At 52.2% G+C, this 15397-nt stretch overlaps 2 protein-coding genes across 2 annotated transcripts; one reads left to right on the top strand and one right to left on the bottom strand.

The window, feature by feature from the left end:
• Window positions 1-3661: 3661 nt before the first annotated feature.
• On the bottom strand, window positions 3662-4654 carry Z519_12488 (uncharacterized protein; the record flags this gene model as incomplete). The annotated part of the gene is made up of 1 exon (XM_016770194.1): window positions 3662-4654. One exon carries the CDS (start codon window positions 4652-4654, stop codon window positions 3662-3664), a length of 993 nt encoding a protein of 330 aa, XP_016613536.1.
• A 6805-nt stretch (window positions 4655-11459) lies between these two features.
• Window positions 11460-12770, top strand: Z519_12489 (uncharacterized protein; the record flags this gene model as incomplete). Its single annotated transcript, XM_016770195.1, has 1 exon — window positions 11460-12770. The coding sequence occupies one exon, from the start codon at window positions 11460-11462 to the stop codon at window positions 12768-12770; it is 1311 nt and encodes a 436-aa protein (XP_016613537.1).
• Between the last annotated feature and the right edge of the window lie 2627 nt (window positions 12771-15397).

The following is a 15397-nucleotide window of genomic DNA, read 5'->3' on the forward strand; positions in this document are numbered from 1 at the left end:
CCCAAGGTTCAGAGACGTTCACCGCTTAAGCAAGGCCACAAGGCGCACGCTACAGCAGCCGAAACTGGGTGCGGATGTATAAAGCAGGAGGCAGGAGGCAAGTGGAGGTAGGGACGTATGGAGATATGGAGGAGGCAGGGAGCTAGAAGGCAAAGGAGAGAAGAGAGAAAAGAAAAAAGATTATCCCACGAAGGCTCGTTGTAAGTCTTCTATCTTTTTTTTCCTTTTGTCTCTCTCTTATTACTGGGTATTCTCTTCTTTTCTTCTCGTGCGCCGGCGATGGGGGTTGGACTTGGGTGTGGACTTGACTCCGCCGTCAACGCTCAGAAACCGGTATCTGGGTTGCGAGGCATCACTTCACTAGCCAACAGCGAAGATTTTGGGTGCAGTCTGTATGCCGCAAGCCTCCCAAGTCGGACATTGTGGTCAGGCTCGCTGCGGGCTTGGGGGCGCACGGGCGGGTTGGTAGGCGGGGGGCTAGCTGGGCTGGGGGGCCACTGCTTGGTGACTGTTTCTGCCAACGCAAGACTTGGATGAGAGCGAAGCAGCCAATAGAGCTGCTAGGCTCAAAACGCAAGGGCTATAGGCGACGGCTGCTTCCCTGGATGCCCGCTGCCCCGTGGCCCCGAAGGCTGGAACCAGGCCTAACTGTTAACTAGAATCATCCTCCCTGGTGGTGCTAGGCGCTACCGTCTGCAGGCTGTATCTTTGCTGCTTCCGCAAACTCGGACGGGAAGTTTTGAGGCTCATTTGGGCTGCGATTCCACCAGTCCAACGGGCCACCAGGCCTATCGCTGGCTAGAGTCGACCTTAGGCGAGCTGCTAGGCGCTGCTATGCACTTCAAGGCAGACATCCAGCCAGCAGTTTGGATGTTTGGATGTTTCCAACCCCGGAATATCTTTATTCCATTCCGACTCCAGACTTTCAGCCTTGGGGAATCCCAGTCGGCTACCTGTTCACAGCTCAATCAGCTCTTACGATCCTCCTCTCTCCTGTTCCTATTCCCACACAGTAATCTGGGCCCTCTTCCTGGCTTCCATCCATCTTGACGCTTTCAGGTCTCCCGTTTCCTCTGACGCATGGCTTGTTTAGGTTTTAAAATCAGCCCCCAGTCGGCAGGCTGGAAGAGGGCGGCAAACGACACTTGCAGTTCATCATAAGCCAAGACAGCGCAGCGAGTGCCTACTGTGAACCACGGAGCGCCCACATTAGTCGGCGTCGAAGCCCAAAGCTGCATCTTTTGGAAGGCTTCCACTCCTCGAATCCTGCCACTACTGCACATTCTGCAGAAGGCATCCAGTGCTTTGCATTCGGCCACTCAGGTATTTTATTTCGCTCTTCTTTTCTCCAATTTGTCGCCTCATCGTTGGGCTGCAATTTTTCAGATGGTTTCAATTTCAATTGGTGCCTTTGCGCCTATATCGCTCTTTCGGTGGACGTTTTGTCTGACAACTTCCTCTCACCATCGTCGTAAAGCGCTTCTATCTGGGATGACATCGGGGCTATGATCTCATCATCAGTGCGAAGGTCTTGTTGTTTTTGACTTGTCCATCTCGGACCCATCATTGACGTGGCCAACGTGGTCAAAGCCATCCCTGCCCAGAACGTTCCGACATCGACTGACCTCCCGCATGATCTTTTCATCATCTGTGGGATTGTCACCCCTCAAATTCCCAAGCCGACGTCGTTGCTATTTATCCCAAGCTGAGGTCACCGGACTTGGAAGCATTTTGCTTTGGTAAAGTCCGAACCCGTCTCGGCCTTGATACACACCGCCCATTGCTTCACTTGCCATTATCCTTTAACGTGGGCTGACCGCGATCCTGATGCGTCCGATTCAACCCGTATCCAGGCACTTGATCCCAAGATCACCATTTTTCGTGTGGCTCAATGCGGATGCCAGGAATGCAGGAAAGGTTTTGCAGAGAGTTAGACCAAACATGCGCATGAAACGTCCAAGTGGTGGGATGATACCCAACCTGCATCTCAAAAGCACGTACGTACGCTCTCATTTCTTTCACCTGATATATCAAATAGGGAATTCCATTGACCCAGGTCGGTCTGGGGAGACACTGTTGGGTCTCATCAATCAATTTGGGTTCGGAGACTAATCCAGGCACTTTTGGACAACATAAGTCAACCACGGTTGAGAACAATCACCCCCGGAAATGCCCTGGGGCGTCGAGACCATGTATCCGAATCTGTCCAGGCGAAAGGCCCTCCATGTCCCATTGAGATGGCCCAAGTCTTTGAGATCTCGGTGACAGAGCGTCCTTAGGCAAGCCAGTCGACAACAGATTCCCGTGATCAGAACAGTCTGCGCGGCATTGCAGGAGCATCACGAACAGTGGTTCAAACGAAGCTCCACTAAATCTTCCTTCCACTGGGATCCGCCGCTCCATCAGCCTCTGCCGCTTGTTTATGAACTTGAACCGTTTGGTCACAGACCTGTTGATCCAGTGAGAAGCGATCGCACATCTCTGCTCTCATTGTATTCAATCGGATAGCTCTAAATTGCAACGGAATCTTCGCATCAGGGTCGGAAGGATCTTCGAACATAGGGGCTCCAGCGGAATTGAAAGCCGCATGTTGTTTAATACGCGACAACCCTGCAGGAGGCTGCTCTGCCTTGAGTGTATCACAATCCTCTGCTCTTCGGCATCTTGGAGGCACGATCATTAAGCCACGCTCTCAAGGAAGCTTATCCAGGGGACATCAATCAGTATGTCGATCGGCTCTAACAGGAGTGGTTGCAGAGGATGGGTCTGTTTTGGGTGAATGAGCAAGTTGATCGGTTGATACAGTTGGGAAGCTTTTTGCACGATTGAGAGTCGGACTTGCCCCTCTCCAGCCAAAATATGTCCGTTTTAAGAGACGACTAAATGGGTGTCAATTTCAAGTTGCCAAAACATACACTTGAATCCAGTGGACTCATGTTTTCCGATCAATGTCCTGGTGCCCTCTACCTACGTTGACATCCAGTTCGTCTCGTGCCGCGTCTCTTCGGGGATCTGTTCTTCCCTAATGAGAGATCTCTGTTGAATCGTGTCCTTCTATTATCTTACGACAAAATATGTCGTCAAATATGGAACTTGGCCTAGTGACCACGACTATTTATTTACAAGTGTACCTCTATCGGTTCAAGACGCTCACTAGAAGTCGTTGGTTTCCTTTATGCTGTGAATCTACTTAAGAGAGCCCTTTGCATTTCCCGCTCCCTAATCCGTCTCCTTTTCAACCCCAACTTTCCTGTTTCACTTCATTTAAGGCACAAATACTCAAATAAGTCGAGAGAGCAGGGGCTCTGAGAGAGAGAGCGGAACGACGTGTCTATCACGAAACTTCTTTCTGGCGACAAAGACTCCGCCGGCGGTTTTCACGCCCATGGCTTAGATGAATGAATACATGTCGACATGGTAGAGTCGCCACATGCGCTGGCCGCGCACCATCTACCTCCAACTACATCATACACGAAGCAGCAGAGTCCCGGACTAGTATTTCATACACCTACTCTCATAGCATTATTCCTTCTAGCCGAAGAAGTTTATCTTTCTTGGAGAGCATAATATACATGATGACCCCATGTTGCCCGTCTCTTGGCATCGACCGATCCTCGTCTTTGGTCCATAACCCATCCCGTATCCTGCCACCTCAGAGTAGTCATGGTCGAAACCTCAGCCTAAAACCAACATCTCCGCCCGGCCCATCTATCCTTCTCACCGCCCTCCCCTGACTCCCCATCCAATATCCCGATCCATCGCCCTCGGAACCCTCTGTCCAGACCTGTCTTCCGTTCTGCTGCACAACGTAGATAAATCGCGCTATTGTGTCGGCTTCGCTCAACTGTTGCGCGTTGAAATGTTTGCGCACAACATTTGCGAGATTTGAAGCCGGTTCGCGGGGACCCAGGTAGATGGAGGTGGTGGAAGAGGACGGAGAAGAAGGTGCGTGTTGGCCTTGGCCTTGGTTGGAAGGGAGAGGATCGGGAGGTTCGACGACTTGAGCTATCGAGGGAGATATGCAGGAGGCTTTGTGTGTATTTGATGTCTCTTTTGATTTACCCTTCTCTTTATCTCTGTCTTTGGGTTTATTGTTCTTGCAGGTTCCATTTGTCTGCTGCGATTGGCGGTGTTTGCGTCGTTGAAGATGTTGCTCACGTTGTTTCCGTCTATAGTAAACCGCAGAGGGAGCCCGTAATGCGAGTTCGCAAGATTTGTAAGTGACTTCGGCATGAGGGTAATTGAATGCTGCAGGGACATGGAGACGATGTGCGGTGCGGTACGAGCGAAGAATAGGGACCGACATGGTGGCCCATTCGGTCTTTTGTAGGGAGATAGCATTGTTAGTCATACTCTTGGTGCCTCCTTGAGAAGATCCTATGCCAGACGATGTAGAACGACATACTCGAGGAAGACTTGGGTCTTTGTCCCCTTCCGTCACTGCGGGCGTCGCAGAGGGAGGAGCAGCCCCATTTCCATACACAGGGGCTTTATTCCCTGCGCCGGGAACATTGAGCCCCGATGCAAATCGCTTTGCTTTTGAGACTCCAGAACCGCTGGCTGGCCCTAGTGTAGACTTCTCCTTCTGATTCGTGATGGTGCTTGAGGTCTCAGATCTCGAGTCATCGACATTTCGTCCTCGAGCAGGTGGCATCGTGCTTGGTAACAAAAAGTTTAACCCACCATATGAAGGCAGGGCGGCTAAGAGAGACGGTATGAGGCCCTTTCAATGAAAGAATATAAGAGAATACCCGCTCATTGGACTAGATGTTTGACAGGAAAATAGCATCGGTCATGTTGTCGTCGACCATTGCTTGAACTTCGGGCATGAATCGAGCTTAAGGGACACGCGCAGGCGAAAATAGATGGTGGAATGATACGTCATAATTAGTCTCTCCTGCCCATTTGCCCAGAATGGAGTGCGGCAACGGCACCACCCGCCGCCGCGATGCCTTCTTGGCAGTGGCAGCACCGGCACCAGCACCAGCACCAGCAATCCTGGCAGGTAGAGGACGGCGGATCGAGAATTTTTAACCTCATGCGCAAGGCCTGTTCCTGCATACCCAGTATTGGAACTGATACTGCAGCCAAGGCCTTGAGTGGCAAATATTGCACTTTCCACGAACCTTAATGTGCTTTTTGTTCTACTCTGTGTATTTTATGCTGAGGGCACCCACTGCCTTAGTAGATTCATTGGGAGTCCTGTCAAATTTGCGAAGTTGATATGGAAGCGGAAATGTAGGTATCTCTATCTAGACAACCGGAATGACGAGGCACATAGAGCCCACACATTGGGGGTCATCGCGGACGGGGGCTGCGTCTTAATTCCCACGAGTAAAGCGTCTAATTCTGCTGGGGTCGGATTTTGATTTTGAAATACTATGGGCATCGTCTCTTCGTATTCCTTCCTTTTCGCATAGCGACCTCTCGAAGTGGTTCTCGAGTTACACTCGCGTTACGCGTGAGTGTCAGCCACCAGGATCCCTTCGGTGCAGTTGGTTTTTGGAATAGGAGGCCAGGAATGGAAAACTATGCTCGCTCTTGTACGCGCAGCCATCGAACGACTTCTACTGCCACAGTTATGACGAGGTTCACTGCGTCTTCTCGTTGCAATGCACTGGACTCCAGTAGATATTCTAGAAACCCGTACCACTCAACAAAGGCCGAGAGAATGCCTCTAATTGACCAAAGGAAAGAATTAGGTACAGGCAGGGACATCAAATGTTGTGCACTTCCACCCTCCACAAGGTGGACTGAAGTCTTCGTCTAGTGTCTCCTGGCTATTATGAGATCAATCTCGGAATTTTTCTTCTAGGTAGAATTGTTGAGCGTTGTTTACGGCGCCGCCGATGGCTTGAGTTGTTCATCAGGTGAGCTCCGATGGACATGTACTGGTAGATGTGGATCGCGATATACTAACTTGATGCCTGACGTCAATTGGAATCTGCGAGGCACATGGTACTGGTAGCAGTTTCGGATTCATGCAGCTGACGGTCAGATTGGCGCAGCGCCGAAGAAATGCCGGCCCATGTGAGAAGAAATTTTCTTCAAACCTAAAAATTTCGCCTTGGTAGATGTTCCTCGAGTCCGAAATTTGCACATGATTTCTCAACTCCATGACACGCAAACAGCTCCCGCATGCTCCTGGATCCTGGACTAGTCGCCAAGAGCTGCATCCGTCAGCCCGTTGAGCCAGGAGATATGGAACTGTCCCCGATAAGGAAATCCCGATTATCAAGACAGTGACACCCGGTATCAGTTACCCGAGGGAATTTTTTTCTGGGTTCCTTTTCGCCCTTGAATTCGACTGAATCTTGATCATCTTTTGCTAATGCTTGAAGAAAGCCTCGGGGCGACAAGGGTAGCCCATTGGCACAGTCTGTCAGAGATGGCAGTCGATGGAGCTCGAGCGAGTCCCTTCAGCGATGACGCCGATGCTATAGTCGGAAAGGACCAGTTGAGCCAGGCACCCCCTCACAGAGCTGACAATGCGACATGGGAACCCCAACTGGGGCTGCCTCTATCGAGTACGTCGTTGATTAATTTGGAACAAAGCCACGCCGAAGTTCACAGCCTGACATGTGATACACTGGTCAAGCAAGTCGGTGGGTGCACCAAGGCGGGAAGAATCGAAACAGGCTCTGACAGAGAACCGTTGAGTCAGGAGCTCACCTTATAGCAATCAAATGGTATAAACAATTTGTCCCATGTACTGTGTAAGTCCCGGCCAACGCCCGCATTTGTGGTACACTCCGAAATCGATATGTGAAATTTGCTGGTGATTGCTTCACCCGATGGAGCGTCGGAAGATCGGTGCGCCTTGTACTCGCAACAACCATGTTGTTCATGCCATTGTCACCAACCTGGAAGCATCAATCTCACCAAACGCGGGTTGAGGGTGTGGGTATAGGGTGGCCGACTCATAGCTACTCGCTGCCATCATCCGAGAAGGTCGGAAATTTGGCCCTTCTGTACCCAGCTTGACTCAGACGTATAGGCAATCATCGTGGAAGTTGATAAATTGAGAGCTCTTCCAGATCTTCGGTACGGTGAGCCATCACAACACCAAGAACGGATGGAGAGCCAGATATGCCGATCGTAGAGCTCGGTTTCGCCCATTCCTGGCACGCAACGTCGTTAGTCCAATGAGAATATCACGGTTTGTGCAGGCGCCCAGGCTCGTCGACCACGGATCAATGCCCATAGACGGTCAGGCTGCCAGAGCTCTCTGCATTGAATGCCGGTGGACAGAATCAGGCTGAAATCGACCTGGTTGAGCATGCAAGAATAGTCGTGCTCTTCTCCGAACCGTCGCAATCGGTGGGGCACGCGCAGCACAGTCAGATCACTCTTTGTACTCCGGACGGAGTATTACCTTGAAATTGAATGCCCATCAAGCTCCTTCAGATAGACTAACAAGTTGCTTCAACTCTCTGCAAGACCTATAGAGCTCTTTTCACTGGATGGATATCTGCCCATCTGCCCATCTGCTGGATAAGCAGTTGAGCGTACCAACCACAACCACGATGACGAAGATATAGGACGCAGTATCGGATACCTGGAAATCGCTGTGCTGTACAGAAGACTGTCGTCATGAGAGGAGGACTTCATACATTTACAGGAATGGCATTCCATTTGAGGATCGCCAACGAAGCTCAATATTCCATCCGCATTTGTACGAGCGATCTCGATAAGCGTCGCTCGGATCCATGAAGAGCTAGGATGGACATCTTGTGGCTGCGTCGTGTGCCACTCGCCGCGGATTGTTTCGATAGACCATAAGGCCCTTTGCGATTGTCGTAACAAGACTGAAAAATAATAATATTATTTATTCTGGTTTGGGCAACTTTGTTTACCCTCTTGCTTCGCCTTGGACGCTTAAAGAGATTTGTGGAGAAGTGGGAATATGCCGTGTCAGTTCAACCCACACTCCTTATGGGTCCTTCTGGCGGTGCATCCCTCTCGATTTATTGGTGAGCACATCTTGTCGAATCAGAGGCGCACGGGGTATCAATCAAGGCGATATGTACCTGGTACGAGGGTGGCGCCAGGAGCGCGTGGGATGGAGTATGACATCCACAGTACCATGCACCAAGTTTCTGCACCAGATTTTGTTCTTCGGATGCAATGTTGTTGGCTAAGTTTTGCCGTCAGGATCAAAGACCGGTGTTATCGTGCCGATTCCGGACTCTTACAGGGAATCAGTCGATCCCTGAGGATTGAGTCTGTTGTTTGATGGCCGGGTCATCATGATGGTAAGGACAGTTGAATCCGTGGGTGCCGCCTCCACCAACAGCTCCGGCCCTATCGACAAATGTGGAGGCATGATCGAAAACCGCCGTAGCTGATGATTTTTCGTGGCCCTCGTAGTTCGAATTTTGCCACTTAATTCCATCGCCTTTCGTCTCTCGCATCAAATCCTGCTTGGACCTGCAGTCAGCTATCCGACCTCAAGGTAAACGTCTGGCCAGCTTCTGGCAGAGAAGGAAAAGAGTCGTGCTATCATGGCATTGCAGACTTGGTTCAGTGGGTTGCGTGTGCTATCGTGCCAGGGACCATCGGTAGGTACTCCGTATCTGGACGACACGGGGTGATGAGCCCGAGATTCAGCCACAGCCGGACTGAATTTCCCCACTGAATTTCGCAAGGGGCCATCACCCCTTCAAATCCGCCCCTTCCCCCAGAAGTGAAATCATCGACCCCCTTGCAGGTGATGGACCGCCAGACGTCCCCGAAAGTCCAAGTCCGAGCCACTGGAAAGAGCCCACAAGGTGACCTTCGTAAACCCACTCTTCCAGGCCGGCGAAGCCTAGTGGTCACAGAACAGGTAACCAGAATTTTACTTGTGCCTGAAGCTGAGATGTCCAGGATGTCATAGGAGACGCCTCAAGGGCGATACCAAGGGGCGGTTTTGGCGGGCGGCATTGTCCTTTCTGGTTAGGCCACAGCTGCCCCAGAGAGATTTCTGATCGTAAGGCCTCAGCTATCCGGTAACCACCCTTCTGGGGCGTTCTGACGCGTTCTATCGGTTCCCCCGAATTGGGAGCCCCGGAAGTAGCCCTACGAGTACCAACGAGGTACACAGTAACTTGTGCACAGCCTAGCCCTGATGGTACCCCCTGAGTGTTGGTCGGATTGCGCCATTGATGGACGGGGTTAGGTCAGTCGTGTCCGTAAGGAGTTGAGTTGTACCAAGTATTCTTTCTGGCCTTGGTGATTACTGTACTCGTTCTTGGATGCTTGCAAAGGTCTCCGTTGTGGCGATTCATAGCACCTAGGGAGATGGCAATGCCACCGTGCTCCTCGTAGAAAGGAACGGTAGGATTGAATGGATGGGGATTTCCAATATGTGCTCAAATCAGCACAGAAAGTTCGAGGGGCCCAGCAGGGCTCGGTATTCACACACCGCGACTTCTTCTGTTTTGCATCATAGGCATGCATGCAATATTCCGGACGAGTGTACATAGCACCTCGTTCCAAAAGTCTGAGTACTCGGTACACCCACTGCCACTCCCGAGGGTCGGTATGGTCGCCAGGAATCTACTTTGAACGACTCCCGATTTTTTATCGTGGGTGGATGTGTTCTAAATTCTGTTCGTCAGACAAGCCCGTTTTCCGACTGCCTCGGATCTTCCCTTGTCACTCTACGCCAATCTCGTGCAGGATGGTACTTGAGCGCTTCCCCATCATTTCCCCAATACGGACTGTCTCGCCGTACTGCGACGAAGCAGAATTTCTCCCTCGCTCTTGCCGTGGCCCGCGGCTCGCAGGTCGCTCCATGAGGCAATAGACTGCGAGTACTCGGCCCAAGTGGCATTATTATTGAGATTTGACCAGACCACCAACTTTACCGGCCCAACAGGAATCATCACCGGGAAAGCACGAGAGAGAGCATCGGTTGGGTACCGGAATATGACTTCCCCAGAAGAATGCCAGATGTTGCTGTACTTGTTAGTTCGGGGGAACGCGAAGGAGTCCGAGATTCCGAAACTCGCATTTCCAACGTTCGCCCGGGCCTCCCCCGGGCCATGATTCTGCCCTGATCCTGCCCCAAGTCTCGCCCAGGCATTCCAGGCCTCCCAACAGACGCCTATTTGTTACACATACTGGTAGAAGTTTCAAGTTTCAGCTCACCCGCCGCCCTTCCCCGGATCATCTTCGCATAAGGCTCGTTCGCCATCACTTTGATCGCGTCCCTTTTCCCAGGCCCAAGAGGGAGAGGCAGGTGTCAGGGAAAACAGAAGGGGGTCGTGCCATAGCTACTAGGTATGTTAAGGATTATAGGTACAGAATAAACAGAGAGAGAGCAAGGGATATGGTTCTATCCGCCAACAAGGTAACCTTGGGCGGGCACTCGGTCCCCTCCTATCAGCTGCAGTATCAGTGCCAGCGCGCTTCTCCTGGACGAGATGTGGCCTTCTCTTCCAGCTTTTTCTCTCCAAGGCTGCCGTTGCCGTGGCCTGATAAGAAAATCGGCACTAAGGGAGCAGGAGCCCACCACTGCTGGGCCCAAGTCAAGTCCATTCGTCATTTGAATCATTTTCCATCACATCACAGCACAAGGGCCAACAAAGTGCCGTGCCTTGCCTTGGTGCCTGGTCCTTTGGCCCCTCCGATCCTCTTACCCTCTTCGCCCTCTCGCCCTTAATGGAAGCGCCTCCCCCCAATTATTTGTCCCACAGTTACCTACAAAGCACGCCTCGCGACTTTTCCCTCAGCTTCACCTCACCTCACCCACGGTTTCATACTACAGGCTACTGGCGCCCTCGATTCGCGCCCACTAGTCCCTACCATCTGGCACAAGCGGTGCTCCCACATTCCTACGGAGGGCAAGAGGGTAATAACTCGTCAAGAAACCTTCGCCTCTTCCACCTTCTACATCCTTCCGTCAGAGCAAAGAAAAAAATCACGACCACCGAAACACACGCACACAACACCACCCCCCGTCATCCAACCCCTGTCCCCCCGGTCTCCAGTTTTTCCCACGTCCGCAGTGCCGGGTAATTTCCTCATCCTCGTTTCTCGACGCCCAAGTCATCATCTCGACCACCTGAACCATCTATTTTCTCCAACACACCGGACCCGGTTCATTTCTCATCCCAATCCTCTCACTCTCCTGCATATTACCTGAACAAAACGCCGTCCACCCCGGGGCCTCCTCGTTTCTTCTCCTCTTCCCCCCCTCTCCCCCCAAAACTATTCAATTCTCTGACCACACCATTTCCCTGACCTCACCACCTACCACACCACCTCTCTTCCAGAGACGTCCCACGCTACAGCTTTTGTTATCGCCAATCCGCTGCCGCCCACTTCCAATCTGCGCCTTTCCGACCCCAGGCCTTGCGGTTCTTGTCCTTGTGCATGCGTCACGCCGCCATCGGTCAACTAACTACTAAGTGGATGATTCACCCCACGATAAGCGATCATCTTCCCGGGGAACAAACTCTCCCTTCGCTCGAATGCAACGCTCTTCGTCTGCAGTAGATTTTACTGCCATCCTCAACCCTTCTCCTTCGTCCTCGGACTCTCCCTCATCTTCCCACCCTTCGCACGAGTCCATTTCGCCGCCGACGACGACGACCCTTCTGCCCAACAACACCTCCGTCACGACGCAACCTGAAGGCAACATGGCAGCCGCTGTCAGCCTGATGCCGACGACGGCCATGGGTGCTCAGGCTCCCAGCACAGAAGAAAGGCAGGACCTCCCTCGACCCTACAAATGCCCTCTTTGCGACAGGGCTTTCCACCGTCTGGAGCATCAAACCCGACATATCCGTACGCACACCGGAGAGAAGCCTCACGCCTGTCAGTTTCCTGGTTGTAGCAAGCGCTTTAGTCGATCCGATGAATTGACTCGCCACTCGCGCATTCACAACAACCCCAACTCGCGAAGAAACCAAAAGACTCATCAAGTTGCTGCCGCCGCCGCTCTCGCCGGTCTTCAGGATGGCTCGAACCATCAGGCCTTTGCTTCGCAAGCTCAGATGATGCCGCCGCCCAGCAAGAGCCATTTGCCCCGCTCAGCCCCTACTTCAGCCGTCGGCTCCCCCAACGTCTCACCACCTCATTCTTTTGCGGTCCAGGTCTCCCACGGGGGCCCTCAGATGCCGTCTCAGCTTGGACTGTTTAACCGCCCCGACGACAGAAACTCGATGGACATCAATCTCCTTGCGACCGCCGCGTCTCAAGTCGAGCGAGACGACCACGTTACTAGAGTCCCCTACCAACACCAACACCACTTGTTCAGTCATCGCTCCCACAACACCAATGGACGATTGCCATCACTCTCAGCCTACGCCATCTCACACTCCATGTCGAGATCTCATTCCCAAGAAAACCATGATGACGATCACCGAGTGAAGAGATCCAGGCCAAATTCGCCACATTCAACAGCTCCCTCGTCTCCGACCTTCTCTCACGAGTCGATATCGCCCACTCCTGACCATACGCCGCTTGCTACCCCAGGACACTCTCCACGTCTTCGACCTCACGGCAGTGACCTACAGCTTCCAGGTCTCCGTCATCTCTCGCTTGGGCATACTCCTCTCCTGGCTCCAATGGAGCCCCAAGCTGATGGATCTTACTCTCACATTCCGCCGCCACAGCACTCGGGCCCTTCGATAGCAGACATTGTCACCGGAGCGCAACGGAAACTGCCCGTCCCCCAACTTCCCAAGATTGGAGTCTCCGAGATGTTGCATCTACCGGGCGGATTAAGTTCAGGAGAATCTAGCACGGCTGCCTCAATCAATGGCGATTTTGCAAGATGACTGGATCAGGATAACAAAGGCCTTCTACAGAGTCCGCCGTGGTCCACCTGACGACAAGTGTCGTATTGTTTGGATGAGCAATACACTCCTCTTTTCTTGACTAGGTTTTGTTTTGCTTTTTGGCGTCTGGAAGTGACTCTCTATCTACACGGGATGAAGCCCCAATTCATGGGATGCTGGGATGAATTGGAGAACGATGTCACAGCGAGGAGCAGGTTATAGACGGATAGGGACAACAAGGTGGAATGCGCCGCATGATCGCGCCAAATAGAGTGGTGTTTATTGGTGACCGGCTGTATGGTATGATGGTATCGAACCTGGCAAATGTGTGCTCCTAGAGTTTTGAGCAGCCAATCCCCTGTTTACATGTGTAATTTTGAGATAGCCAATTCAACCTTACGAGTCCTTAACACCTCTAGTCGTGTGGTGATCGTTTCCTGTGGTTTGTTTGCTTTGACCGGACTGTCCCTGCGAACAAGTCCAAAGCCCGCCATGGCCGGCCAAGAGTTTTGTCTCGGGTCATGGACTCACCAAATCTGATAATGCATTCAGCTAATCATTTGATTCTGCTCGAGGCATCCTAGCTTTTCCTGTGTTTGCAACCTTCAGAACAAAGCCTGAACCCCACAAACTACTCTCCGCGTCGTCCGCAATCTGGACAGCTGAGTCACGGTGCAGCCTAGCGTCTTGTTGCTTTCAAAATGGCAAGCAGTGAATCCAACCTCCGGACTCGGTTCGGAGAAGGAGCCTGACAACATGTTGGGGGCGACAAGAGAATCACGGAGTAACACTTTGTCTTCCTCCTGTAGGCAGTCCAATCTCCAGACTTGCACTGTCCAACAACGACACGGCGTTGGGCGATGCCGAACCTTCACACATCTGGCTGATGGGAGGGGAGAATAACCGAGAATGACAAGTGAGTGCTACTCAACAACTACGTACTCAGTACTTCGCAGAGTCCTGTTGCCTCGGGGACGCCCTCCATTGTCGCCGCAATAGCTTGTGTAAGACCATCCCCCCCACACTATGCAGCGCTGATGCATCGTGACCAGACCAGCTGAAGGGACGAGTGACGGGCCAAATGCCTGCCTAGAGATTTGGAGAATATGCTGTGGGAGAAGGAAAGCACGAGGTTTTCGCGACTCGGTCTACTCTGGAAGAACCTGATCCTTTTGCTCGATTTCTGCCCCGGACAAACGTCTCAAAGCCCGGGGGGGGGGGGGGGGGGGGGGGGGGGGGGGGGGGGGCAAATCGTGGAGTCCCCAGCCTGTGTCGCTCTCACTTGAAAAGGATGCGGAGGGAGCGTCCCCAGAGTGCGATCTAGCCACGACCCCCAATCGCGTCTTCACACGGCGAGAAATACCTCCTTGTTACTGTACCTTGGCTGAGCGCGGGAACCCATTTGCCGTTGCCGGTTCCGACTACCTAGCAGATCACCTTCCCGAGTGACAGAACCCGAGGATCACGCAAGTCAACGGACTGATGGACCAAGGACAAATGATTAAGAAACTCAATATTTCCAGGCATCCATGCCGTGCTGATGCAGGCATGAGCCGAGGGTATACTGCTACTCCCGGGCGATTTTCCTTTGGACCAGACCGGCAGTTTTGATCGAGATGTGATCACTGATGGCCGCAATTGTGGAGAATGTGTCAGACACAGGGCTTTTGGGTCACCCTAGGTATTGGATCTTTATAACCGAGATCGGAATATGGCCTGAGCAAGTCTTATTACTGCTCTGGCCGAGTTCTGTATCTTGACTTGTGGTGACCTAAGTATGTATGCAACTAGGGCACGACAAATCTCCAACTACCAAGGACATACGAGTACTCGTCTCTCCTAAAGTCACTTGGTGTTATTAGCCGGCCGGCGTTGCATTCGGAATTCATCCACACACGTCTCACGACGGTCAAGTTTTCTGAAGTCTCCGAGACAAGACGTAAGTGGTCGGCACGTCTCAACACTTCTGACATGTCTCAGCGCCAAACCCCCTCTCCCTGGAGGCGCAGATGAATCTCTTATCCCTCTTGTTTCGCCGACGCTAGCGAAAGGCCTCGTCTTGCCCAAAAGACCTGGCAGACCCGGAAATTGTTTCGGAATGTGGAACACGTCGACTTTCAAAGCGATAAACTGGACAAGGCGGTCGCGGCGCTTTTTTTTTTTGGGACGGATTTCATTCCCCATTTCCCGTAAATTCCGCATCTTTTGCTTTCTCCCCACACAAATCTAACTTAATGCACCGATCGCCCGCAAATAGGCGGAGAATGCGGCATCCGTATTGCTGCACAATGCAAGCTCCATGGGTGACAGCCCCACCGCCACCACAAGACAGTCCTCTGTAAACTTCCAAGCATAGGGGTTTTAAAAGGCAGATTATAAGTAAGTATTTACCTAGGTATGTACGCTTTGTTTAGGGGGCGAGAGGGGGGAATTGGCACCCGAGTTCCGGTCCCCTTCCTCTACCTATTTCGTGGGGAAGTCCAAAGCGAGCCGACCGCGCCGTCGGGAGAAACACAATCCTGTGCGATGATTACGATTTCAACTGGGCAAAGTCAACCATCCATCCCTCGCTCGGGCTTCATCCTTATCTTAAGAAACGCCTCATTGAACCAACTGTGTCTCCAAAC

This window comes from Cladophialophora bantiana, assembly GCF_000835475.1.
Source record: "Cladophialophora bantiana CBS 173.52 unplaced genomic scaffold supercont1.30, whole genome shotgun sequence".
In the NCBI taxonomy this organism is placed as follows: domain Eukaryota; kingdom Fungi; phylum Ascomycota; class Eurotiomycetes; order Chaetothyriales; family Herpotrichiellaceae; genus Cladophialophora; species Cladophialophora bantiana.